The following is a 26,319-nucleotide window of genomic DNA, read 5'->3' as shown; positions in this document are numbered from 1 at the left end:
TGTGACCTCAAGGAATGGATTTCTTGCCTTGTTAAGTCAATGTGAAAGGAAGTCATGAGGGGGGCTCTAGTGGGGGACCAAGAGGGTCCGATGGTCATCAGCACCAAATCTACTTTAGTAGATTTGCCTGGAGTGTCTTTAAAAGTGCCAAGCTGGCATAGCATCTCAGAATGTGGATGAGGTGCTTGAAGAGGTGCCTGGGTAAAGCAGGTGGTTTACCTATGAGCACAGTGCCAAGTCAATATCATGTGCGCTGGACAAAAAGGCCAACGCCCCCAATGTGTCGGGCACTAAGAGGGGCACAGGAGATGCTCAACAAAGCTGGTCTGCACATGTGAAGGCACTAAAGAAAGCCAGCAACAGGCTACCAGGGGCACTGACCTTCTAAAGTGACAGCATCACTCAATTCCCGCTTTGTCTTCTAGGGCAGCAAATACCACTGGCAGAGCCAAAATGTCAAGCAGAGCGGAGTGGATGATATGGTCCTCCTGTCCAAAATCACTGATGACGCCATCGTGGAGAACCTCAAGAAACGCTACAACGACGACTACATATTTGTATCCTTCACTTATGAGCCAGAAGGGGTGAAAAGACCACTGGTGGTGAAACCAGATGGGCTGGGGGGGGTCACCTCTGATGGGCAAGGGCAAAGGAGAGACAGGGGAGCCCAGAGATGACAATAAAGGAGACCTGATAGGGGCTGAAGGTCATTTGCCATTTAAAATGGGCACAGGGTATGGAAGGCAGATATTAGGGGGGCACTAGTGGGGGGCTCATTCATACCACACATGGGGGCTTTATGTAGTGGACCAAACAATGGGCACACCTGTAGCATTCTGATGAGGTTGCCCTCTGAGGTGCCAAGCACTGCCTACCTGAGGAATAGCCAGGTGGGGCCCTGAGAAAAGAGGGTCTCCTGCCACTAAAGCCCACAGGTTTCCTCAGGTCAACACTGCCTCTTGGTGGCCTTTAGGGGGTAATTTTTAATGGGGCTGACAGTTGGTTGGTGGGTGGGCTATGAGGGTCTGTGATGTGCCACTTGTAAGTGATGCCAACAGCACTGGTTTTGTGACCCAATATAGCAGTGTGTGTGTTTGCGTGGCTCTTGGTGTGTATTTACACATGTGAGGGGGGGGCAGGTGCCCTCTTCCCGCAGTTTCCAGAAGCTTTTTGATGGCCGCTCCCATGCAGGGGTGCAGAGGGAGGTTGGTGGCCAATGGGCAAGGCCCCCACAGCAGGTGCCTGCAGCTTTGCCCATTTTCAGTGGTCAGCAGAGGAACAAATTCTGGCGCCTATCATTATGTGGACATCATGTGGGGCAGCAAGTCCAGCTTTGTGTCACACACCATGAAAGGTCAGCCAGTGGACGGGCCAGGGGGGATTTTCTGAGACCCCCCCAACTGCCACCACCAGCCCAAGCCGTACACCCGCAGGGACACTCAGGTGGAGAGGTTCCTGTTTCACATGAGTCGGCAAATAGAAACTTCCCTCTTTTAAAGGAAACGGACTTTGGGAAGTGGACACACATGGGGGGCAGTTGGTGTGTGTGTGTGTGTGGAGGGGGGTGGGGGTATTGTGTGTGTGTACTGAAAGCAGGCCAAAGGGGGCAGAATGTGAATAGAGAGTGTGCAAACATGAGAGTCTGTGAATACACACGGTGTGCGTGTGTGTGTCTGTGTGTGTGTGTCTGTGTGTGTGTGTCTGTGTGTGTGTGTGTGTGTGTGTGTGTCTGGATGTGTGTGTGTGTGTGTGTGCGTGTGCGTGTGCAAGGCAGCACACACAGAACCCCTCTGCTTTCACAGGTCCGAAGTGTGTGTGTGTGTGTGTCTGGTGCAGTTTGTGACAAAGCCAAGAGCTGCCCTGCCCTGCCCAGCTGGTCCTGCCCGTAGTCAGAGGGCACTTGTAACTCAGCACCACGGGTTCCTTGACTCGTTCCCCCCACAGACTTACATCGGCTCAGTGCTCATTTCGGTCAACCCCTTCAAGCAGATGCCCTACTTCACGGACAGAGAGGTCGAGCTGTACCAGGGGGCCGTGAGTATTCCTTCTTTCCTGCAGATGCCGTACGGGGGACCACCGGTCGAGGTTTGGGCAGAGGATCACTGGAGTCTCCTTGTACATCAGGACATTATCTTTTATAAAAGAACTGCTCCCACGTTGCCCGTACACCCTGGCATTCCCCATGCTGCCAGTGGAATGAATAAGCCTCGTCTATTCTGGGATGTCTGCTCAAAGTGTCTTAGGATGGATGACTCCCTCCACCACTAGGTGGTGCCAGAATGCTGCTCGTCAGCCACTCTCACCCCAAAGTGCCAGGCTGAGTCAGTGACATGGTGCCCAGCTTTGGTGTCCTGGGACCGTTCCCGCCCCTTCTCCCTCCCGTCTGACATGTTGCCCCTTTCTCTTCGCAGGCTCAGTACGAGAACCCGCCGCACATTTACGCCTTGACTGACAACATGTACAGGAACATGATGATCGACAGCGAGAACCAGTGTGTCATCATCAGGTATGGAGGTGGCAGGGGACTCCGCAGAGGGGTGTGTGGGAAAGGGCTTACCACAAGGGGGTGCCCAGGACACTCAGTGAGAACCGCAACACATTGGGGTCAAGTCAGGAGACCCCCAAGTTTGAATCCCAGCAGGGCTCCCTGGGCTCTTTGGGTTGATTTGCCCTTCGTTTTGTGTTCATCTACTTGGACCTTCTGGCAACAACAACATAATCAAGTAGGTGTTTGGGAACAAGTGTGACAGGGCAGGATGTGCCACCTGACGAAGACATGACCAAGATGAAGGTGGGAGGGCAAAGGGTTAACGTCACTAGTCCATGGGTGGCATGACCCTCACTAACGCTGTCCACCTTCATGTTCTTCCTCACAGTGGTGAAAGTGGAGCCGGAAAGACGGTGGCGGCAAAATACATCATGGGATACATCTCCAAGGTGTCGGGCGGAGGCCAGAAGGTTCAGGTGAGCGCACTGCCAGTGACAGTGGACGAGGGGGACGCCATCACTCGATCGACCACTCAGTCACCTGTGTGTGTGTACAACAGAAAGAGAGGCATAGCGGGCCGCCGTCGAGCTGGGCACTCGGGACACAAAATGGCCGACTTGGAATCGTGGAGGTGCAGCGAGCAGGGGCGGGGCCACTCATTTATCAGGCTGGGATCTGATTGGCTCATTGATTGACTGATTGGGTGATGGCCTGCAGTCAGAAAAGAGGCAAAGCAGCTAATTTGGGGGATCAAAAGAATTGAGAATTGAGGGATGGAATTAATAAAATCAATAAAATAAGAAGCTTATATAAAATGAAGAGTTAATCTGCTAATTAGATAGATAGATAGATAGATAGATAGATAGATAGATAGATAGATAGATAGATAGATAGAAAGATAGATAGATAGATAGATAGATAGATAGATAGATACTTTAATTAATTAGTGTTGTTATTATCATTCTTATTATTGTGTAAGATTTTATTATCATTTTATACTCTCTTCATTATGAGGTACATTTTACGTCTTGTAGTTGTTCTTATTATTCCATTTCTTTCATTTTGAATTCTGGTGCCCCTCATTCAGTGCCAAGTTCCCTGCTATTAACGTCTTCTTCTTCTCGTTACTCCCGACTCCTCTCCGTCATCCCAAACACACAACGCCGTGCCAACCACAAGATGATCTCCATGAGGTGTGGGGTTTGCAGCGCCCGCTTGTGGCAGCCACCAGTCTGAGATGTGCTCAAAGACGAGGGTCCACCTCACTGCGTCCTCCCGCCGCGTTTCTCCCGATTTCCTTTCCCTCTTCTGCTCCAGCGTGATGCCTGCGTGTCTTTCGGACTCAAGGCCGCTGGGTCTCCACATTGAGAAACGGCACGCCCACCACTGGGTACGAGTGGTCCACTCACTCCTTGTCCCACCTTTTCTTTTGTTTCCAGCACGTGAAGGACATCATCCTGCAGTCCAACCCTCTCCTGGAAGCCTTTGGGAACGCCAAGACGGTCCGCAACAACAACTCCAGCAGATTTGTGAGTTTGGATTTTATGATTCCTGTTTGAAGTAAGCACAGTGCCAATTGACAGCTTTGCAGGCCTTATCTTTGGTACGGGGCACCTGTGCCCCCATCCAGTATGGTGTCCAGCTCCCTGTGCCCATTCCCATTGTCATTGTCATCTTTGTCCCCCTTCTTCTGTGACTTCACCCTGCCAGCTGGCCAGCCTGTTTTCTCCATTCACTGAGGTGGCCGGGCAAAGGGAGGGCACGGCTGCCCATCGGCGGCCGAGGCTCAGATCTTCAACTTGACCGCTCTTTGTGTCATGAAGGTGAGCGGGGGTCTCAAAGTTATGCTGCCACCCGCTCATCTTTTCTGTGTGGCAGCTTCAGCCCAGTGGCTTAAAGAAGTGGAATTCTGTGAATCAGGTGGGGTGCAAGTCCTGCTCTAGTGTGGTTAGACCACCACCACCACCACCTCCATCGGGGTCCAGTGATGCTTTAAAGACGTCTGTGGTGCCAGTTGTGATGTTCAGAGGGGCCTCCATGCCAAGGAGCTGTGTGACGATAACAGGTACCTGCCACCACGTGGCGACCCTGGCATGGCCTGGCGCCACACTCACCCTGGTATGGCCCAGATTAGTCATCAGTCATGTGACTCAAGCAGATTCACGTTCACTCGGCTCACAGATTGACGTCCAGGGTTCAAAGACCGGGTGGAGGCTGCACGTTCTCTGCTGGTCATCCAGCCCTATCCCAACGGCCTGGGGTGAATTGGGGGTGGGTGTGTCCACAAGGGGGCACTGTGCCCTGTCCAGGGGTAGACTGAAGCCCTCTGTGACCCTGGACTGGACTAAGCCGGTCCCAGCCTGTCATCTTGTGTTATGCTGGATTATTCCTCCGCTTTCAGTTTGGTTGCTGTGTCTGTGAAGGACGGGCTAAGTGGACAGCGATGACACAGCGAAGATGATTATGACGATTCTTTATACTGCCCTGCTGAGCGTTGTCAGTGATAATGGACATTTTGTTGTCACGTGTTGCAGGGGACACTCCATTTTTGGCATCATTATTCTGATGATGTCATTACATTGCCATTTGGCCCTCAATGTCCCCTTTGGGGACACCATTTTGTGCTTTCATTGCTTGGCACCAGCTGTAATGTGTGAGCATTGATATGGCGGCGTGTCGTGTCCTGTGCCACCATTGAGATGGCTTCTGTGTGTCCAGGTTGGAGAGCACGGAGGACTTCGAGTTACTGTGGCTTGTGTCTGTCAGGTGGGCCGGGGGACTTGTCCCGTCCCCCTCTTCCAGGCTTACTTTGAGCTCTGCAGGATGGGCTTACGATTCAAGGCCTCGCTGGCGTTTTGAGGCCTAGTTATTGGAGTGAAGCCTTATTTACCGCGCCGTTTAAAAGTATTTGCCCCCCTTCCTGACTTTCTCGATTTTTTATTATTCATAACAATGAAATCGCTTCTGATCTCCAAACCACTTCATTAAAATACAAAACACAATCGGTTTTTAAATTGTCATTCGATTTATTGAAGGAAAAAAGCTCACCAACACCAGTACCAGTCATGTGAAAAAGTATCTGCCCCCCTAAACTGTGGCAGCGTCAAATTTTCTCCACTGAGATTCCAAAGTGTCAGCTCCTGTCGCCAGAAGTGTTTGACTGCTGCTAAAGGTGCACAGCCAAGTCTTACATGTAGGGGGTCAATTACTTTTTCACAAGGGTGCCAGATGTGTTGGTGATCTTTTTCCCCTCAACAAACCCATTGGCCATTTAAAAGTGGGTGTTGTGTTTACTCAGGTCGCCGTTTGCCAATTCATCCCTCCATTTTCTGTCACCTATCAGGGTCACAGGGACAGCAGTCTACACAAGGACACCCAGACATCTCACCACCTCCCTCAACCCCCTCCCCCCCCGGGGGGATACCGAGGTGTCTCCAGGTCAGCTGGCAAATATAATCCTTCCACCTGGTGGGCACATCTGGGGCACCTCAAGATGGCATCCAAGTGAGCAGCCCAGCCCAGTGTGGAGGACCAGCGGCTCCTCCTGAATGTCTGCGCTCCTCAACCCATCTGTCATCCAGACACCCCACCAAGGACGCTCACTTCCACCACTTCTCGTTCTTTCAGTCACTTCCCAAAGCTTGTGGCCATAGGTTAGGGTAAGAACAGAGGTGGACTGGTAAATCGAGAGCTTTGCCTTTGGTTGGCTTCTTCTTTTTCTTCACCATGACTGACGGGCACAACATTTGCACGACTACAGACACTGCTCCAGCCCACCGGCCGATCACCCCCTCCTATGAACAAGACCTTGAGACACTTCAACTCCTCATCTCAACCTGAAGAGGGCACTCCACTCTTTTCCAGCTGAGATCCACAATCTCGGACATGGAGGTGCAGAGCCTCATCCTGGCCACTTCACACTCAGCTGCAAACCGCCGTGCATCACTAAGGTCACAGCCTAGCGAAACCAGTGGGAGAAGATCATCTGCAAAAACAGAGCTGTCATCCTTAGGTCACCGATCTGGACCCCCTCACTACTTGGCTCTGCCTAAAAATGGTGACCCGAATTAGAGAGAAAGGGCAGCCCTGGCAGAGTCCGACACCAACCAGAAACAAGTCTGACTTACCGTTGGCGACCTGAACCCCACTCTCATGCCAGTTGTATACTGTGGAGACCAAATTGCCCACAAGAGCAGAGCCAAAGCGCCCCCCACAGGACACCCCGACAGACACGGTCGTATGCCTTTTCACTTTGACTCCTCAATATGAGGGTATAAAGCTGCTCCAGTGTTCCACAGCTGAGATGAAATCCACATTGTTCCTCCAGAATCCAAGGCTCCTTTCCAGATCCCTGGCACAGGCTGTCCCAGGGAGGCTGAGGTGTGTAATCCCCCCCTAAAGATGGAGCTCCCCTCCAGTCCTCTTTCTTACAGATGGAGACCACCTCCCTAGTTTGCCAATCCAGAGGTGCCATCCTCCACCCAGTGCTGAAGAGGCCAAGACAGCCCACCACCACCCCAAGCCCTGACGTTCATATTCTACTAAACGTGTCTTCAGATCAGAAACAATGAAACATAAAGGCAATCAGGGAGGGGGGCACATACTTTTTCACAGCACCGTGAGCTTTATGACGCCTGACATTGAGGGTCTTCACTCGTATTTTTTGGTTTTGATGTTCGCATTTTTGGCCCTTGCCAGCGTCAGACATCTCCTTGTCCCTCTCCTTCATCTCCTCGTCCTTTCGGCCGTTTTGAAGCACCAGGGTTGGGACGTCCCGTGTTGTAATTTCTAAAAGGTGCTTCACTCCAAAACAACTGAAGGTTTACCATAATAGGGAAAAAACTAAATGTGGCTTGAAAAATCCAAACGTTAATCCCCTAAGGTGACCGTGACAAATGATTGTGTTACATTGTGACGTGAACTGGGCCAAGAAGACCAGTGACGTCAACAACACTTTTTACGTCCCTCTAAGCAGATGGCAGGGGATTTCGGCCCACTGCACGTCACGTCACCAGGCGGTGTTGGTGGAAGCAGGAAGGGGAAGTGGTGAGAATCCCCCCCCCACCCCCAGTGCCATTCAGCCGACCACAGGACTCAAAACCGCACGCCCTCAGCCACAGGGGTCTTGGCTGCCATCCAGGACTGAGAGCATCTTCTGTTCTTCAGGAACTCAATGTGGGCTTTCAAGAAAGTCAAAGGACAAGAGCTGTGTAAGGGACGAGTGGTGCGGCCGGACCACCATGCTCAGAGCGCCGCTGCTGTTGTCATGCCGACAGATTTCATTTCTCAGCCTTTGTGGATGTGAGGGCAGCTTGGATCAGAATTGGGAGCAGAAAACGTGAGGTTGAAAAGTCGAAGGTGAAACGTCCCAAACAGGTGACACTCAAAAGAGAAACGCGAGGACCCTTTACCTGAGAAGTGACACTCACACACACGCACACGCTTGGCTTTGGTGTCCTGGTCTTGCACCATCCCGCCTCTTGATGTTGTCATCTGGTGGTCCGTGTTGCTTCTTACAGTCTGCAGTGCTAGGAGACCCTTAAAACGTTTATAGAAGCTTACTGTACATCATCAGTAGAATCAGAGAAGAACATTCAACTTGGTGACAGTTTCTCGTCTTTACCCCCCACGTCGTGTGACGTTTGTCCATCTGATTCCAGGGCAAGTACTTTGAGATCCAGTTCAGCCGCGGAGGTGAGCCGGACGGAGGGAAAATTTCAAATTTCCTGTTGGAGAAATCGCGGGTGGTGAACCAGAACGAGAACGAGAGGAACTTCCACATCTTCTACCAGGTAAGAGGCACTCAGGTGTCAGGTGGTCCTCCACCCTCGAAGGTCCCAGCTCAGGATGGACAGGTCACAATTACACCCCCTGCAACCAGATGAGTGTGCCTTCACTGAAGCCCCTCTGCTGGCCAGGGTCACATACTGTATGTGGTGTGTGGAGACCACCCCAGCAAGCAAAGGGCATCAGGCAGGAACAATACCAAGACTGGGTGCCAGTCTTTCACAGGGTGAACACAAACACACCTGAGCCAAGTTAGTGCCCCACCTGCCCCATCCAAAATGAAGGACTCACAAGCTCCACACTTAGGGGACCCCAGATTTGCCCCCTGGTCTCCTCACCAGCACTGCCACCTCCCAGGGAATGTAACGATTTTTCTTTTCGAGTATTCTAAGGTGGCCAGTTGACTAACACTGTGCTGTTCTCTGCCAGCTCTTAGAAGGAGCCACCAAGGAGCAGATGGAGACCCTGGGCATCATGACCCCCGATTATTACTTCTACCTGAACCAGTCTGGCACCTACAAAGTGGATGGCACCGTCGACAGCAAAGACTTCCAGGAGACGATGGTGAGTGGCTCGCTGTCGCCCCCTCTGGATTCGCCGTTACCCTCTTCTCTACCCTCCCGTCGTTGCCCATTCCTTAAGTGTCAGGCCCCCGTAAGTTGGGTCGACGGCCCCGTCTTTCGTGTTCCCATTTCAGCCTTTGGATTTTTTCGAATCTGCTGTTGGGCTTTGACTCCTTGGTGGGACTTTTGGGTTTTTGCATTTATGGTTCCTTTCCTTATTGTACTGCTGGAGCAGTAGGGTGAGGATGCCACCTCCTAGCAGGGTTTACTTGGCATCAAGCAGAAGATTGTGAGACAAGAGGACGGCTGGTGGGCCGATTCACCTCATGACGGCTGTAGGCCCTGCTCAGTCAGTTTCTCCAGAAAAGACGAGAAATAACGTCAGCAATCACTACAAAGAACACGGGGCACACTGTGCCATTCATGGGTGGGGTAGTCCCTTATTGTGAAGATCTGACACACATAAACCCTAAATTCAGGTGTGGACCTCAAAACGTACAAAAACAAATAAATCAAATACATAAAAGCCACCCTGCCCTCCTCATAGGCCCGACCACAAACTCACACCGCAGGCCCGCGGCCCCCACAAACCCAGAAAGCAGGCCAAGCAGTCTGAACTGGCATAAGAAGGGCGAGGATTGACTCAATAAGCAAGAAGAGCTGCGTCAGATCTTGGAAACGTTCAAGTGTGAGCTTCAGTTTACATGTTTCAAGTCTAAATGTTCTCATTTTCACCCTCTGATGAAGGTCCGTGGTGGGTTCGTAAAGGAACAGAAATCAAAAATAGCCTCATATTCATAATATGATACCCCACATGCTTCGGTTTGTAACCTTCCAGAAGTGGCTGCTGGGGGGGGCTAGGACCCCCGCTGAAGAATCAAAATATCAAACATAAGATCTCATTCAACATCAGCAACTTCACATCAACATCACAGTTTTGTGAAAAGCAGGAGCTTCGAGCCCTCATAACCCCCATTAGGGGGGTCAGCTGATGTGCCCTGCACAGACCCCCAGATCATTTCTGCTCTAAACCTTTTGCTCATTTCCTGCAAAAAAGATGGTGGAGAAATGAGGAGTTTTCAGGTGTGGCGGGACAAGAAATAAGACCCCCTTGACCCCAAGCCTCAAGACGCTTGCCTAACCGGACATCAGGACGAGCCCAATGGTATGTGGGTGGGGGGGCTTCACAAACTGGTGGGTAGGGGGGCCCCGGACAGCGAAGTGACTTTAAAGTGTTCAGAAGTCACCTCACAAACGCACCAGGAGACGCAGAGAGAGGCACAGGACAAACCGCCAGCCAAGTGCGACGATACTCCGATATTTCTGAGAGAATTTCAAGAGGCAGAGCAGCCCAACAATTCGAGAAGAACGACAGGAAATGCAAACTTCACAAAACTGAGAAACTTTCATCAGAAGCAGGGATCCAAAAAGTGGGACTGGAGCTTCCCACTCAAATATCTGTAAAACTGGGGGGCCCCGCACCCTTGGGCTCCACATACAGGAGACAAGGCAGATAACAGCAGCGTCAGCACAATGCATGATGGGAAAATCACGAATCAGTGTCACAATATTACACAAACACAACACGCGTGTGTTTACGTGCGCGTGAGTGACAAAGTAGGCCATCCCATAATAAACACGGCGAGCCCACCCTTGTCCAACTTTGACGAGTTTTGGTGCCGCTCCCACTAATCTGTTTCGGGATTGTAAGGTTTTGAGCCCCAAGGAATTCATTTATGGGCTCTGATTTTGTCTCAGACCCTCTTTTTAGAAGGTTCATCCCGTTTCGTCACGTTTTGTTTCCCGTGTAGTGCGTTGCTATGGAGATCTGGCCCAGAATTGCACTCACTTGTGACGACGACACAAAGATCACCCTGGCATCTCTTGATGGGTACGCCTTGTATTGGCAGATCTTCATTTTGTCGTTCTGTTTTTTTGAACCCCTGCTGTTGTTTTCGACTTTTTCAATTGCGTTTTGAGTTTGACGGACGATCTCCTTGCCCGCCGGTTTTGACCTTCTGCCCATTCTTCGGTTTTCAATTCTCCTGCTTGCTGTCGTCTCTGCTCCTCCGTCTCCTGCCAGTCCTTGTGCAGACGTCCTTCATCCTACAGCAGCTGGCACACTTTGATGCTCTTCAGATTGTGCCCAAGCAGGGCAAATGGCATTTGGACTTGGGCTCATTCCCGTGTCCTGCGTGTGTCTGTGTGTGTCCCTTTGGTCCTGATGATGTGATGTTATTTTTTCTTTACATTCCTTTTTGTTTTTCATTATTGGCTCAGAACTGGAAGTGCATTTAGTGAGCAGAAATGCAATTATTTTAGCATAAGAGTGTTGCCTGGCAGTGCCCGCCTCATGCCCATCTTGCTGTCGAGATTTTCTGTTTTATTTTCCTTTCTTACTCAGGAAGCAATGCAAGTCATTGGCATCTCCCCCACGGAGCAGCGGTACACCCTCCAAATCGTGGCTGGCATCCTGCACCTGGGGAACATCTCGTTCATCGAAGTGGGCAACTATGCGCAGGTGGAGAGCCTGGACTGTAAGTCACCCCTAAGCCCCGCCCACATCCACTGTGTTCTGATTGGACCACCAAGCTGCATGACGAGTGATGAGAGAGAGAGAGAGAGAGAGAGACCGGTGACTGGCGGTAAGTGGACTAAGTGCGTTTGACTAAACTAACCGGGCACTCGCTCTCTTCTGTCTGCCAGTGTTGGCCTTCCCAGCGTACCTTCTGGGCATCGACCAGAACCGCCTCAATGAGAAACTCACCAGCCGCAAGATGGACATTAAAGGGGTCGGCAAATCAGAATCGATTGACGTCACCCTGAACAGGGAGCAGGCCTGCTATACGCGCGATGCCCTGTCAAAGGCGCTATATGCACGGCTCTTTGACTTTCTGGTGGAGGTGAGCTCAACAGGTCCAGTGTGGTGGTCCAGTACTAGAAATACGGAGGGGCTGTGGGGGACTTAGTAGGGGGACGAGTGGAGGCTGTGAGTCCAGATGTGTGTGTGTGTGTGTGCGAGTAAAGAGTAGCTGTCAATGTGGAGAAAGGAAATGATCAGTAGGGGGCGCTGCCAGGAAACTTCAACTGCTGTTGGCTCATCTCTGAATTCTGGGAAGACTGAGACCAGTGGCATCACTAGTGCTGGCATTAGGCAGCACAGTAAGCAAGGCCGGTGTGGACACTAGAGGGCGCTCATGCTGCCCAAACCCAACACAACAGGCACTGGGCACAAAGAGCTTATTTATTTCAGAAAACGCTTCCCTTGAGCGTTTGCCACCCCCACAGCCACAGGTATGTAGCTGGCACAGCACACAGTCATTCTTCCCTCTCTGTCTCTTGGTCTCTTTCTCCTCCGCTCCTTCCACCCAAGTCTGGCTCGGCCCTGTGAGGCTGGCACGTCCTTTTACATTGGCCAGCCTGGAAGTGCTTCTGCTCTTCTGTCCACGTGGTCTCCAGGCACTTCTGGGTTAGCCCCATGCCATACGGCTCCTCCATTTTCACAGAACCTCCTGCCGGCACCCATGGTACCCAACAGGGCTGAGATAAGAACTCTGAGTGCCATGGTGCCCTGTGAGAATCTGGAGCACAGCTGCAATCCAGGGGAGCTGCCACCTGGTGTTCTGGGGGAGGCAGTGCCCTAAAGAAGCCCATTTCTTGGACGTCCCAGCCGGGTTGGGCTGCCAGCCCACTCTTACAGCAGAATAAGACCCCCACATGCCCAGGGTGACTTGGTGACAGAGTTTGTGATTCTTTGAATGATGCAGCGTGCAGGTAGCTGGCCATGTAATGCAGTGCAGGAGTTCCAACTCTTAATGGCACGCGGGCACTCGACCATTCCATCAAAAGGGAGACTCGATTGTTTAATGGGAGGGTAGCGGCCCCCCCTTTGCGATTTCCGCCCAAAACTGTAATAGGTAGTCCTGTTGGTGTCACCCTCTATAAGGCTGTCACTCAGTGTGGTCTGCACCCTGTGACACCCTGTGACACCACTGCCTGAGACAGCAGCAGTCAAATGCCAGGTACCCATGGTGGGACAGGAGGGCTTCACCGCGCCAGGCCAGCAGTGCCAGTTAGTCCCCGTATTTCTGTTATAATTTGTGTATCCCCTTGTGTGTTCAGGTCACATGACGCCGATCGCCGACGTCCCACTAGAAACAGTAACACAAATCTCTTAGCGTCGGCAGGCCAAGGCTGAGGCTCGTTTCGGTTTTCTGATTCTCGTTTTGTCTTCGTTTTTTTTTTTCTCTTTGTTTCCTCGACTTCTTTTCATTTCCAGTCTTGTCCTTTCGCCTGCCACTGACGTCATTACCTTCTGGTCTTCTCAGTCACTCACGATAATCCCAGAGCCGTTGTCTTGTATCGGTTTGACGGCTGTACCTCTAGATTTACCATCAGCATTCGGCCAGAGGGGCTTCACCAGTGTAGCGTGTGCCCCCCCTGTGCCATTCTGTATTTTCTGGGGCCCACCGAGCGCTCTCTCTCCACACGTAGGGTTTGTCTCCCCCAGTGGTGTCCTCCTTATCATCACCTGACCCAGTCTGCCTGCTTCCTTTCATTCTCAGGCTCGTCCCCACCCCGTCTCTGCCATGTGCTGCGCCCACCCATCCACTGGCGTCCAGCCTGTCTGTCTTAACGGCTCTTCACTCCCTCCTGCCTCTTTATGATGGCCTATTGTGTCCACAGTGAGCCCCTCGCAGTCACATCCACTAAGGCCGCCCTCGATCTTCAAATCACATTGAAGCCCCTCACTAGACGGTCACAAAGCAAACAGGCCACCGACGTCCTAGCCGGCGCCATCAAAGGGCACAAAAGAGCAAGCAGACTTAATGAGGGCAGGGACTTGTGGGGACCCGATGGCATCACCCCAAAAGGCTGCTGTTGATTCACTGATATCTGTGGGCATCTGGAGAGGGCGGCGTGAAGTCAGCAGCAGTGCAAGGGGGAGTGAGTGAGATGGTGACGGTGTGTGTGAGTGTGAGTGTGTGTGTGCACACTTGTCTATACTTGTCTGTTGGGGTGCACTGGTGTGTGTGTGTGTGTGTGTGTGCCCACGTGTGGCTCGCCCTCACCCCAGTTTCTTCTCATCTTCCAGGCGATCAACAAGGCCATGCAGAAGCCCTACGAGGAGTACAGCATCGGGGTGCTCGACATTTACGGCTTCGAAATCTTTAAGGTAACTCGGGTGACCTCCAGGCCCCCATCACGAATCCCACCAAATCAGACACTTTAAGACCAGTAGGCATCTTTAGGTCCCGAGCTTCTTTGGCCACAAGAGCCAAGTGCTGTTAAAAGCCTTTTGGCTCCCCTGCTGCCCCCTGCTGGCCACACACCCCCCAGTGCCATGGCCCAGTGCCCCCTCCCCGAAGAGCATTTCTCTACAGGACACCCTTAGCATTTATAGTGCCTTTCGATGGTCACACTGGAGCTGTATGTAATGGGGGCACTCTCTTGAATGTGACCACTCAGTCCCATGCCACCCGGGTGGTCCTGATAGCCCGCTACAGTTGAATTGTTTCATAATGAATTCAGACTTGTTAGATAATGCATTAAAGAAAGCCAATCATTGCATTTTATTTTCCTATAACATGATATCCTCAAACCATTTTGGGGTCACAGGTGGCCAGAGCCCATCCCAGCAGAACGCAGCATTGAGCAGGGTGCCAGGCCATCACACGGCCCACTCCCATGATGGCCAGTTTGGAACTGGCAGTTAGCTCACACCCACATGGGCACCGGGAGAATGTGCACAGTCCACTAGGATTTGTGTCCAGCAGCAGCGCCAACCCCTCAACTGGTACTTTAAATTACCTGAAGCATGAAGGGTTTATTTGGGAGCTGACATTCTGCCTGTGATGTGTGCACAGGGCCGGGCACTAGGGGGCGCCACGTGTCGAGTGCTCTAAACTGACATTCTTTCTGTTTCACTAGAAAAACGGCTTTGAGCAGTTCTGCATCAACTTTGTGAACGAGAAGCTGCAGCAGATCTTCATCGAGCTGACGCTGAAGGCGGAGCAGGTGAGCCCTGGCATGGCTAGGTGGCAGCCCAGCTTGCGCCCTGAACACCTCAAGGGGCGCTCCTTGTCTAAAATGGCGGTGCCACTAACCTCACAAGTCAGAGACATTCTGAAGACCCTGAACCCCGGGGCTCTCTGTGGCTTTGGCTTGGCCCTGGTCAGCCAGCTCATCGTGCTCTGTGATTGGCTGTAACTGAGGGGGTGGAGTTTGTGTCAACCCCTTTATGACTGGCAGTCACAAAAGGGGTGAGGGCAGTGTCTCCATTGTGATTGGCTGCATTGCTCACCTTTCTCCATTTCCCTCGTTTTTAGGAGGAGTACGTGCAGGAGGGCATCAAGTGGACCCCAATTGAGTACTTTAACAACAAAGTGGTCTGCGACCTGATTGAAAATAAGCTGGTAAGACACGTGGGCCGCTGGCATTTCAGATTCTGGGCATTCATGTGACGCTCCATGTTGGGCTTCTGTCTTGTGTGTGGAACGGAGGAGTACAGGGAAACAAAAACCAACAAGACGGAGAAATGAAGAGCCAGAAGTAGAGCGCCAAGAGGCTGCGGTGGGCACAGAGGCAGGAAGAGCGTGGTGGCCAGGTCTGATGGGTCTGCTGAGCAGTTTGTTAACGTTGGGGCTTCTCGGTTCTTCCCTTGAGATTCTTCTCTTCTTCCATTGACGTGTCGTGTCCCCCCTTAGCGCCCTCATTTTTTCTTGGACCCCACCTTGTATGTCTCTAGATTTGTGTGTGTGTCTGGTTGCTGTGAGGCACGTGGTCCACACGTCATCATGGTGGTCATCATGGTGGTTAGCAGGCCTCTGAACTTCAGAACGGTTTGTCTGACTTTTCACTTCAGGTGTTGGTCTTGGCCCGATGGTCCTGTGGGGGCCACTCATGGCTACGGCTGACCGTTCCGTCGTTGATCTCAGGAAGGTCTTTAGGCGTCTCCAGAAGTCGATTTGGATAGAGCAGCCCCCCTGTGCAGAATACGAGACAAGGGCGCTGAGACTTGAGCTAAGTAACCTGGAGTGCTGTGCCAACTTCTGGCCCCCACATCATGGTCATCTTCTTTGACTCCAACACCAGGCCTCAAGGCTCCAGATACGGCCTAGTGAGAGAACTCAAGCTGACACCCACCGGTCAGAGTATTAGGACCACCTGCACGCCTGCGTGTGCCTGTAATGATCTAATCAGCCAATCACGTGGCAGCAGCAGCAGCACAATGCGCCCAGCATGACAGTCACAGGTCAGGAGCTTCACTTGATGTCCACGTGAAACACCAGAAATGTGATCTCAGGGACTGTGACTGCGTCACCAGAGTATTTCTGGACACACGGCAGCCTCTGGAGTTTCCTCAGAGTGGCACAGTCTGGTGAGTGTCACTTCTGTGGGCAGTGACAATGGCCAGACTGGGTTGAAGTGACACAAAGTCACCACTCTGTCCAACTGTGCCGCGCAGAAAAGCGTTTTAGAAGGCACAGCACCTCTCACCTTGAGGAAGGTGGGCTACAACAGCACAAGACCACGTCGGGGTCCACTCCTGTCAGCTGACAACAGAAAGCTGCGGCGGCCGTGGGCACAGACTCACCAAAACTGGACAGGCGAAGGCAGGAAGAGCTTGGTGGCCTGGCCTGATGGGTCTACTGAGGCGCCCAGATGGTGGGGTCAGCAGGCTGAATCGATGCCTTGTGTCCACAGTGCAGGCTGGCGGAGGTGGTGGTGTAGTGGAGTGGGCACACTTTGAGCCTGTTAATGCCAGTCAATGATCTCTAGAATGCCGCGGCCTATCTGAGTGTTGCCATTGTTGACCATGTGCTTCCCTTCATGGCCACAGCGTGCCCATCTGCTACTCGTGAATGCAGCCTGACGTCATACCATGGCACAAAGTGAGCTGGCACCATGGCCATGAGGTCCTCCCCGGCTCCAGATCTGAATCCAGCAGAACTCCTTTGACTTGTGGTGGCACAGGAGGTGAATGTGCAGCTGACAAACCTGTGGGGACCAACAATGACGTCAACGTGGACCACAATCTCAAAGTCATGAAGCCAACATTTGGGTGAATCTCCTTCACGAAGTTGTTCTGAAAGCTAAAGGAGGTCCTACCCAGTGTTAGTGTGGTGGTCCTGAGAATCCGCTCAGTGATCTCAAATGGACGGCGGGGGGCAACCACATACACCTCTGGCCCCAAACAGCAAACGAGCTCTCTGATATTCTAGACGTTTTATTAACAAAATTCAAGAAACGAGACCAAGACGGAACCGAAAAAGGGAAAGACCCAAAAGGCCAACACAAGCGCATGAAGCCAAGTCCAAAAGTCTCAAATCTTAAACGTTTAATCACACCAACGATCAAAAAACGACTCGCCATGAAGTGGCTGAGATCAAAAAGCACAGCTGTAAAACACTTCCAATGTGGCCCACTAGAGGGGGACACACCATCAGAATACCCCGACTGGAATCCCAGGGGGCCGAGGGAAATCTGGAGAAAACTAAAAGAAGGTCCACGTTCACAAAAGCCTGTGCAGGCACAAAACTCCAGAGAGCATAAAGAGGAAACAAAGAAAAGCGAATCTCAATACAGCATCCAAAAAATCAAAGTCAAGACGGAGCAGAGGTTCAAAAAGTCAGCTACAGCCCCAAGGCACAAATCCAAAGCTGAAAATAGCAAAGACGCGGACACTCACAGGGACTCGCCGCTCCAACGCCTTCAGTGAACCACCAGGGCCCATGGCAGGCCCTGCCTTCAATAGTGGTGATGGACAGGTGGCCCCGCCCCCTCTGGGACCGCCCACAAAGCACTAGGGACAGAACTAAAGCCCTTCACCTTTTCCAATTAGAAAGACGGGCATAATAAATGAAGTAAGCAGAAATATAAATAAATTGCATAAAATAATGAAACACCAACAAGAAATGACACTTTGAACCCCAGGCAGGGGAGACATGCTGGCTGAAACACGACAGCACTCGGCTATAGAGAACACGCACTCCCACCATCCACGTGTCAAGAAAGGAGACGACGGAGAGAAGCGTAGGCACAACGTCACCCCGCTGGCGTGGCATATGAGGCTGGGCTGCAGTGTCAGGGGGGCCTGCCTGGGGGGCACCACCCCACCCTGCCCCATTTGGTCCAACACCGGGGACCCTAGGAAACAAACACAAATATCCCACACAAAAGACAGTAAGGTGAAATAAATAAACAGGACAGCATCCATCCATCCATTTTCTAACCCGCTGAATCCGAATACAGGGTCACGGGGGTCTGCTGGAGCCAATCCCAGCCAACACAGGGCACAAGGCAGGAACCAATCCCGGGCAGGGTGCCAACCCACCGCAGGACACACACAAACACACCCACACACCAAGCACACACTAGGGCCAATTTAAAATCGCCAATCCACCTAACCTGCATGTCTTTGGATTGTGGGAGGAAACCCACGCAGACACGGGGAGAACATGCAAACTCCACGCAGGGAGGACCCAGGAAGCGAACCCTTAAGGGTCTCCTAACTGCGAGGCAGCAGCGCTACCACTGTGCCACCGTGCCGGCCAGGACAGCATTCACTAATAAATATACAAAAATATATAAATAGAATAAATATGAATATATTTACAAAATATTACTGAAGGGGTAACAAGAAGTCCAAATACAAAGAAAAGACGTCCGAGTGACGGACAAAAGGGACAAAAGCCAAAAGAAGCAGGCAGGTTCAGCACCATGGACAGCGGCTGAGGAGGAAAGGCTGAGGGGCGGAGACCAGAAGGAGCGGTGCAGTGCATTGTGGGCTCAAGTACTCTGCACAGCGGGCGCACCGCACGGCCTAACGTCCCAGTAGCCTTCTCTTTTAATATAGCGCCTTTGTCAAAGGGCTGCCCAGATTGTCTTACTCAGCTGAGCTTCACCCATTATGAAGTCACTGTCCTTTACTGGTCCAACTGGTTTACTCGTGCTGCATTGTGTTTCGGGTTCAGATGTCTCTTTTCTGTCTGTTTTCTCCATTTTTTTTATATTAACATTGGTGATCATTTTGTTTCTTTATCTCCCTTTCTCCATGTGCCATGTGTTTTGAGGGAGGGCCACCTGCCTGTCACCATCAAGGGACTCTCCTGAGCACAGTTAAGGTTGAAGAAAAGCCACGTGGTCCCCTGCGGTTCATTGAATTCTGTTGGATTTTGGATGAGCTTTGTGCTTTTGTGAATTTGTTGGATTTTCCACTTTTGTCCTCCGTTTCGCGACTTCTCCTTGGAATTGTGTTTACCGGACATTGGTTGCCTTGGATTGTCTTTGTTATTTTCAGGCAAATCCTTTGGCCTCTTGAGCTCCTCAGAAGTTTATTTTGTGGTATTGTGAAACAGATCATTTTATTTTTAAGGATTCTATGTTTGCCCTTTTTGCTGCCAGCTGGGGTTTGATGGTTTGCGCCCTCTAGTGGGCATTCCTGAGATATTTTGGAGCAGATTGGGCTCAGGAAGGCCAAGTTCACGTCACGGAGTGTCAGTGCGGCCATAACAAGCAGCCGTCCCTCTCGTGTTTGTCTCCTCGATTAGAGGAATCGTTAGCCGTCACTTTCAGAAGCAGTCCTACGGTTTACATACTGTATAGTGCCTTTCACATCAGCAGCTCCACTTTATTCAGCAAGCACGACTGAAGTGCGAGAGCAGGAAGTTGCCCGTTAGTCGGGTCTCGTTCTATTTAGTGCCTTTCTCAAGGTGGACCACCTCAAAGCATCCAAGACTCACACTAACATGAGGGGCTGAGGTCAACGGTGAGAACCTCCACAGAGCAGCCCCCCTGCCCAAACCTGAGCCCGCTGACTTTCGGGGACCCAAATGTCATTCAGGTGCTAATCGATGAGCCTTCTGACGTGCAAGCTTTGATGCCAGCGGGGCACATGTGCCGCTCTCCAGTGCTGACCTGTACGAGGGAGGACCCCATTATGCCTAAATGCTGCTCTTGTTTATGTTTTTGCAGAACCCCCCTGGCATCATGAGTGTTCTGGATGATGTCTGCGCCACCATGCATGCCAAGGGTGAGGGGGCAGATGGCACACTTCTCCAGAAGCTGCAAGCTGCAGTGGGCACCCACGAACACTTCAACAGCTGGAACTCCGGCTTCGTCGTCCACCACTACGCAGGCAAGGTGTGACAGAGGAGGAGTGGGTGAGCAGGGTGGGCAGAGGGGAGCAAGGGTCCAGGGCACAGACAGTAGAAGAGTTTTAAATCGGGGTGGCGGGTATCAGGCAGATGGCCTGTTATGACAAATCCAAAGCCATAACCATTGGTGAGCAGCACCACCACACCAAGGGGTTAAAAGGCTGTGGAAGGGGCAGACAGCCTGGCATCAGCTACCTAGTGATAAGAGGAGATGGGGGCTTCACCAGTGGCACCAGTCCTCAAAGGTCTGACCTTCGTCGTCTTTCCCCAGGTGTCCTACGACATAAACGGCTTCTGCGAACGCAACCGAGATGTGCTCTTCACGGACCTCATCGAGCTCATGCAGTCCAGCGAATAGTAAGTATGCCACGCCTTGAAACATGCAAATGCACACTAAGCTCCTCCCCTTCCCCTTACTCTTGGCTGGCCGTTTCAACACTAAAGATCTGGACACCAATAGGAGGAGTTGTCCTTAATGTTGGGTGACTCAGGACACACCCACCAGACTTTATATGGTCGCTCCAGTGACATCACATTGCCATAGCAACTGCTGATGAGGTGGCCACAGAAGTTAAAACTCATCAAGCGCATCTTCAAGTGAAACACAAAATGGAAGAAGACAAAACACGGGGCATCACACCAGACACAAAGTCATTCTCGTGTGTTTTATACTGGGTGGGTGACCTGTAGAGGGCGCAGCAGCACCCCAGACACAACCTCACAGACACAAGAATCAACGCTTTTATCTTCACAAATTCACCTCTACCCTCTCTTCTTCTTCCTCTCCCACCCGACTCCAGCTCACCTGGGTGGGGTCTTTTATCCTCTGGTGCCACCGCAGTGCACCCATGGATCAGGTGGAACCCCTCTAAAAAGAGGAATGCCCCTTCCCACAGTGCCCCCTGGTGGCTGTCAAGAAACTTAGCAGGGTCTCCCGTTGGCTTCTTAATGAGGGTCTTTGTTTGTATCCTCTTTCCCATCCTGGTTTCTCTTTATTTTTATTCACCTTCTTCTCTTCTCCTTTCTCTGTTGACCCCGTGACCCCATGGGTGTCCTGCCCCTAATTTCAGGGCCCGGCAGGCTCCAGACAGGCAGCGCCAGTGTTGGGGTCTCCTTGCTTTTCTAATTTGGCCCCCCTTTTGTAAGTTCATTGACTGTTTTGCTCTTCTGTTTGCAATGTTGGGTTTTGGAATTTGGCTCAGGTTTGGATTTTTGTGGATTTCTGGACACAAGTTTTTTTTTTTTTGTGCCCAATGAGCCAACTTTGTTCTGCGATGGCCGACTTGGCAAAGACTGGCACTGCGATGCATGAAGATTTGCACTGCAGTGACTGGTGGTGAAGAGATGCCCACCCGCCACATCTGCCTCAGTTGTCAGCTAACGGGGGCACTCCTGGGTTTCCTTTTAATGGACACAAGGCCACTGAGACCAAAACAGACCAGCGACTGACCAGCATACTAAGACAGGGAGGCTCCTGGTGGTCTAAGAGAGATGAACTGATTACCATCCAGCTGGCATTATTAAGGCTTTGCCAACATTCATATCTGCAGTCTGCTCAAGCTAAGCCTATTGTCAGGACTGCTGCATGTCCAAGTGCCCACTAGAGGGCTGCAAAACACCATCAACCCCCCGACTAGACACCAAAGGGGCTTTATAAAGTAATAAAGTAATAAAAAAGCCCAAAGCTCCGAAGAGCACAAAAGACTTCACAACAAGCAGAGCACAAGAGACAAGAAAACACAGAAAGACGCAATGAGCCGCCAGGAACTACGAGAGGCCCCTCCCATCAATAGGGCGGTACCTGGCGGTGATTGGCGGGTGGCCCCACCCCTCCACACTCACCCTCACTGGCACTTTAGCTGGCATGAGGCTCCCAGCTGGACATAACTGACCTGAGTCAGCGAAACTAAAGACATCAGTAATGAAAGCAGGTAAGAGAAGACAGACGAGGGGTGAAGGAGCCATCGGGCCAGGCGGTTGTCATGTCCCCCTGTCTGTGAGCTGACTGGCATCTTTGTTCATCCTCCGCAGTGACTTCATCAGGGGGCTCTTCCCGGAGAACCTCAGCGTGGATAAGAAAGGCCGACCCTCAACAGCAAGCACGAAGATCAAGGTGGGAGCCCGGGCCGTGTTGAGGGAGGGTGGGCACTTCTTGTTCATTCATCTCTTGTTTCAGATTCACTGCACTTAATCAGCTTCTCTGTCTGCCATCGGGGGACCCCGGGACAGGTGACGGCACCCCGCCAGTCCCCCCGTGACGCACCTGCGCGATGTGACGCTTGTGGCCGCGCTCCTCCTGGTGGTCCGCATGCTGCACTGTTAAAAGTATAAGCAGCTCTCTGTTAGGGAGCAAAGTCACCTGGGGGTCTGTGGGGGTCTTACTTTAGGCTCGGGCAGCCATATTCAGCAGTTAGAGAAGAGTCACAGGGCAGCTGGAGCCGATCCCTGCAATAATCCGGCACAAGGCAGCGGAGGATTACGCGAGGGATCTCAGTTTTCGTGGCCCACCCAGGGACGCCAGATGAGGGCAGGGAATTGTATGTGGGAAGAAGAGCTGACTGGTCGACGTTAATCGACGTTAATCCGACACTTCATTAGTTATTAGTTATTCCATAATTCTGTAAGACTCCCACTTTACCTTCCTTACCTTTCTCTGTCTTATATTACAGTAATTGAAGCCCACTTGCTTTAACGGACAGTAATACAATTTACTGATAATGTGCCCAGGAGTAGGACTGACAGGTCTCCGCACAAATGGGGTCGTCCCGTTTAATTACCGAACTCCAAAGCAAACAGCCCCTCGGGAGGTCCGCCCGGCAGGTCGCTCAAAGTGTTACATCACATGACCCAGAAGGGGCGTGGCTTAGTGCCCTCGCTGGGCGGTCTCTCAGTGCTGTGAGGTGAGACGGAGTGATAGCGACCACAGCGCCCCCTCTCGCCCTGGCAGGTTATTACATGCCATGAAGACCCCGTGAGGAGATGTGACAATGTAAGGACTACAGAAATGTGATAACTGCATTGATATGAGCAGAGAGGATGGGGCACAAGACAGACGCACACGTGGCACAGAAGAGGCTGGCGCTTTACGGGCATTCAGAGTTCACACATAATCAGTTTTACGACACCAAGTCTTCAGATTGTGGAGTCGGTGTTCGCTGTGTGGCCCTTTGTCTGTGGTGTGCTGAGATGCTGCCATCCTCAGCTTATTGTTGCTGTGCCCTCTGCCACTTCATAGAGAAAAAGTGCCATTCGATCTTGGCACAAGAGAGCAGGCACCAAAGTGCTCTTCTTGAAGTCACGGGTGCTTGTCAGTGGGCTCAGCCACTGGCACAGTGCTTGGCATGGCAGAGTGGATCTTCGAGCTAGCAGATGGCATTCAGCTCCAAGGCTCTATGGTGAGAAGCTTTCAGGCCAAAAGAGTCTCAGCCCCAAGTCCTTGTCTGCTTTGAGCTCCCCAATGACCCCCGAGGAGATGACTGCACCTCATCCCTTCCAGTTACACAGCCAGTGCCTGCTCATGGGGGTCTTGTCTTGTCTGTCACACCCAGCCAGAGGTCAGCCTGAGGTTCAAGTCTAACATGAATGTCCATTTGGGTGGCAACTCAACTCGGACTGAGGCCTTTGATATCAGGGCTGACCAAAGTGTTGGGCCGAGCTGAGATCCAAGGATGTGTGTGTGTGTGTGTTGGGGGTCCAGCTAAACTGCTACATCCCTGCTAAAACAGCCATCTTAACAGGCCTTGTGTGCCACTTAGAGCCTAGCAGAATGGGCAATGCCCAATTTGTGCTTCAGCAGGAGCAACACCTGGACAGGTCACCAGTCCATCTCAGTGTAATATAATATAATATAATATAATATGGGTGGCACGGTGGCACAGTGGGTAGCGCTGCTGCCTCATAGTTAGGAGACCCTTAAGGGTTCACTTCCCAGGTCCTCCCTGCGTGGAGTCTGCGTGTTCTCCTCGTGTCTTCGTGGGTTTCCTCCCACAGTCCAAAGACATGCAGGTGGACTGGTGATCCTAAATTGTCCCCAGTGTGTGCTTGGTGTGTGTGTGTGTGCCCTGCGGTGGGCTGGCACCCTGCCTTGCGCCCTGTGCTGGCTGGGATTGGCTCCAGCAGACCCCTGTAGTTAGGGTATAGCGGGTTGGACAATGGATGATGGATAACAGAATAGAATAGAATGTAACTATAGCTAGATGTACAGTAGATCTAAAGCTGCAGGTGCCTGACTGAGTCTCTGACTGCAATTCTCAGCTAGCTGCAGACAATCAAACAGTTTGGACCAAGGGGTCAACGCCGCAGCCCTGAGTGCCAGATAAACCCACTCTGAATTAATTATATTAAAAACAAAAACTAAACAAAGATTAGATGAGGGTTACTAAACTAAACTTAAGGTCGTGTCGCTGCCCTGCCTAGAGGTGAGAGGCCAGCAGACCAGCAGCCCCCCTCATTCTTGGTCCTCCACGAGGACAGGTAGGGGACTCTCATCCTGAGCTGAGCCCGAGAGGTGAAGTGATTTGAGGGGCCGGTGACGGCCACCTCAGTCTAGCCGGACTCTGTCCTCAAGATGAACTTGTGTTCAAATCCAAAGTGTTTAATGGCCTCCTTCTGTGCCCACATTCAACAGAAACAAGCCAACGACCTGGTGAACACGCTGATGAAGTGCACGCCCCACTACATCCGCTGCATCAAGCCCAACGAGACCAAGAGGTCCAAGGACTGGGAAGAAAGCAGGTAAGAGGTGAGAATGAATGTGGAGAGCCGGGCCGGGCCTTCCATTATGAACACCCACACACACTGGCACACAAACACAGGCCTCAGGGTCCTCGCCAGCCTGCTCTGAACAAGCAGCCCTCCAAGGCAGCCTGAGGTCCCCACTCTGTAGGCAGGCAAAATGGCGCTTTGGATTCAAAAGGTCAAAATATTTGACAAAACACTAACGTAACGTAGTCAAGGAAGGGAGGGGACAACCGTAAAACTCTGGCATGCTGAGACAAGTCTCACAAAGAAATAAATAAATACATAAATAAATAAATAAAGGATTCATTCACAAGAGGGTGGAAAAATAACAAAATATTTTAAAAAAAGAGTTGCCTACAAGGCAATCAGAAGCACGTGAGTCCCAATTCGAAATCCCCAAGAATAATCACAAGAAGAAAAAGCCCAAAGAAAACTACGACAGAAGCACCAACACCAGAGCACATTCAAATGAACCGCCCCGGACTTCAACTCCCAGCAGCCTTTATAGGCTCAGGGGGGCCGTCCTTTAATGGTGTTGGACAGCTGGCCCCACCTCTTACGGATCCACCCACAAAATACAAGGAACATGAGAGGACGACATTTTCTGCTCTCACATGTAGAAACTGGATGATAAGTAAAAAGAATGAAATTAACAATATTATTAAAAACAATGAAGAGAGCACAGAGACGTCAAAAAGAAACACTTTACACACAAGCCATGGCAGGAAGCCTGGCCTGACCAAAAGGCCTTTGTGACGATGCCCTCCAGCACACCCAAGCAGCTGTCAGAGCCTCGCCCACCCGGGCACAACCCACAGACCCTTGTGAGTCAGTGCCAAGGCCACGTGCCATCTGAGTGGTGAGGCTTCCTTCACAGGTTTACCACCCTGTGCCTTTCTGCCCAGCAGGACACCTCAGTTGCGGTCTCAAATCTCACCGTCCACCATCTTCCTCTTCCTCGTCACTGACCTGGTCATTCCATCAACAGTCCAGTGAGGCCTCTAAATAGGCCACCCGCACATCTGCTTCTGTGTTTGTCCTCCACCTAGAAAGCAAATTAGATGTTGAACTAGAACTGCACCCTGGACTAGAGCTTTAGACCCAGAACTAAGACTACTGCACCACAATTAGAACCAGAACTCCCCTTAGGCCTGGGCCTGGATCTACAAACACAGCCAGACCTCGACGCAGAACTAGGAATATAGAACTCCAGCTGGGCCTGCAGCGAGGTCTACAAGTAGAACTGGACCGAGAGGAAGTACACGCCAGGACTGTAGACTTAAATCTAGAACTAGAACCGGCACTTGCTTCAGTGAACAGCCTCCCAAGGTGCTTCATGGGTAAAAACAATTGCTTTGTGTTTCTGTAATATCTCTGTGTGTGTGTGTGTGTGTGTGTGTGTGCCTGATTGTGCCCTGTGCCTGGTTGGCATCGCACTCAGATTTGGCTCCTGACTTGTACCCAGACAACTCTCTCAGGGTCATCTTGGGAGGTCAGTGACAAAGTGTCCCTTACACGGCCAAGTGTCACTAGTGTGGGTGGGGGTCATGTTAGCTGAAGACCTGGGCCACAGCAGGGTGGG

At 51.7% G+C, this 26,319-nt stretch overlaps 1 protein-coding gene across 1 annotated transcript in view; it reads left to right on the top strand.

Moving 5' to 3' along the window:
- The first annotated feature begins 407 nt into the window (after positions 1–407).
- myo1f (myosin IF) overlaps positions 408–26,319 on the top strand; it is a 60,826-nt gene continuing 34,914 nt past the window's right edge. Inside the window, exons 1-16 of the mRNA XM_039767165.1 lie at positions 408–557; positions 1,945–2,034; positions 2,412–2,506; positions 2,877–2,964; positions 3,928–4,017; positions 8,149–8,280; positions 8,705–8,839; positions 11,243–11,375; positions 11,545–11,741; positions 13,934–14,014; positions 14,770–14,856; positions 15,168–15,254; positions 19,816–19,983; positions 20,269–20,354; positions 22,029–22,110; positions 24,625–24,731. Coding sequence (XP_039623099.1) covers positions 480–557; positions 1,945–2,034; positions 2,412–2,506; positions 2,877–2,964; positions 3,928–4,017; positions 8,149–8,280; positions 8,705–8,839; positions 11,243–11,375; positions 11,545–11,741; positions 13,934–14,014; positions 14,770–14,856; positions 15,168–15,254; positions 19,816–19,983; positions 20,269–20,354; positions 22,029–22,110; positions 24,625–24,731 — 1,736 coding nt within the window. The 5' untranslated portion in view covers positions 408–479. The remainder of the gene's footprint in view (positions 558–1,944; positions 2,035–2,411; positions 2,507–2,876; positions 2,965–3,927; positions 4,018–8,148; positions 8,281–8,704; positions 8,840–11,242; positions 11,376–11,544; positions 11,742–13,933; positions 14,015–14,769; positions 14,857–15,167; positions 15,255–19,815; positions 19,984–20,268; positions 20,355–22,028; positions 22,111–24,624; positions 24,732–26,319) is intronic.

The sequence above is a fragment of the Polypterus senegalus genome, chromosome 10, assembly GCF_016835505.1.
Source record: "Polypterus senegalus isolate Bchr_013 chromosome 10, ASM1683550v1, whole genome shotgun sequence".
Lineage (NCBI taxonomy): Eukaryota > Metazoa > Chordata > Cladistia > Polypteriformes > Polypteridae > Polypterus > Polypterus senegalus.
The sequence above is the reverse complement of the archived record's forward strand: the minus strand, read 5'-3'. Positions and strand labels throughout refer to the sequence as shown.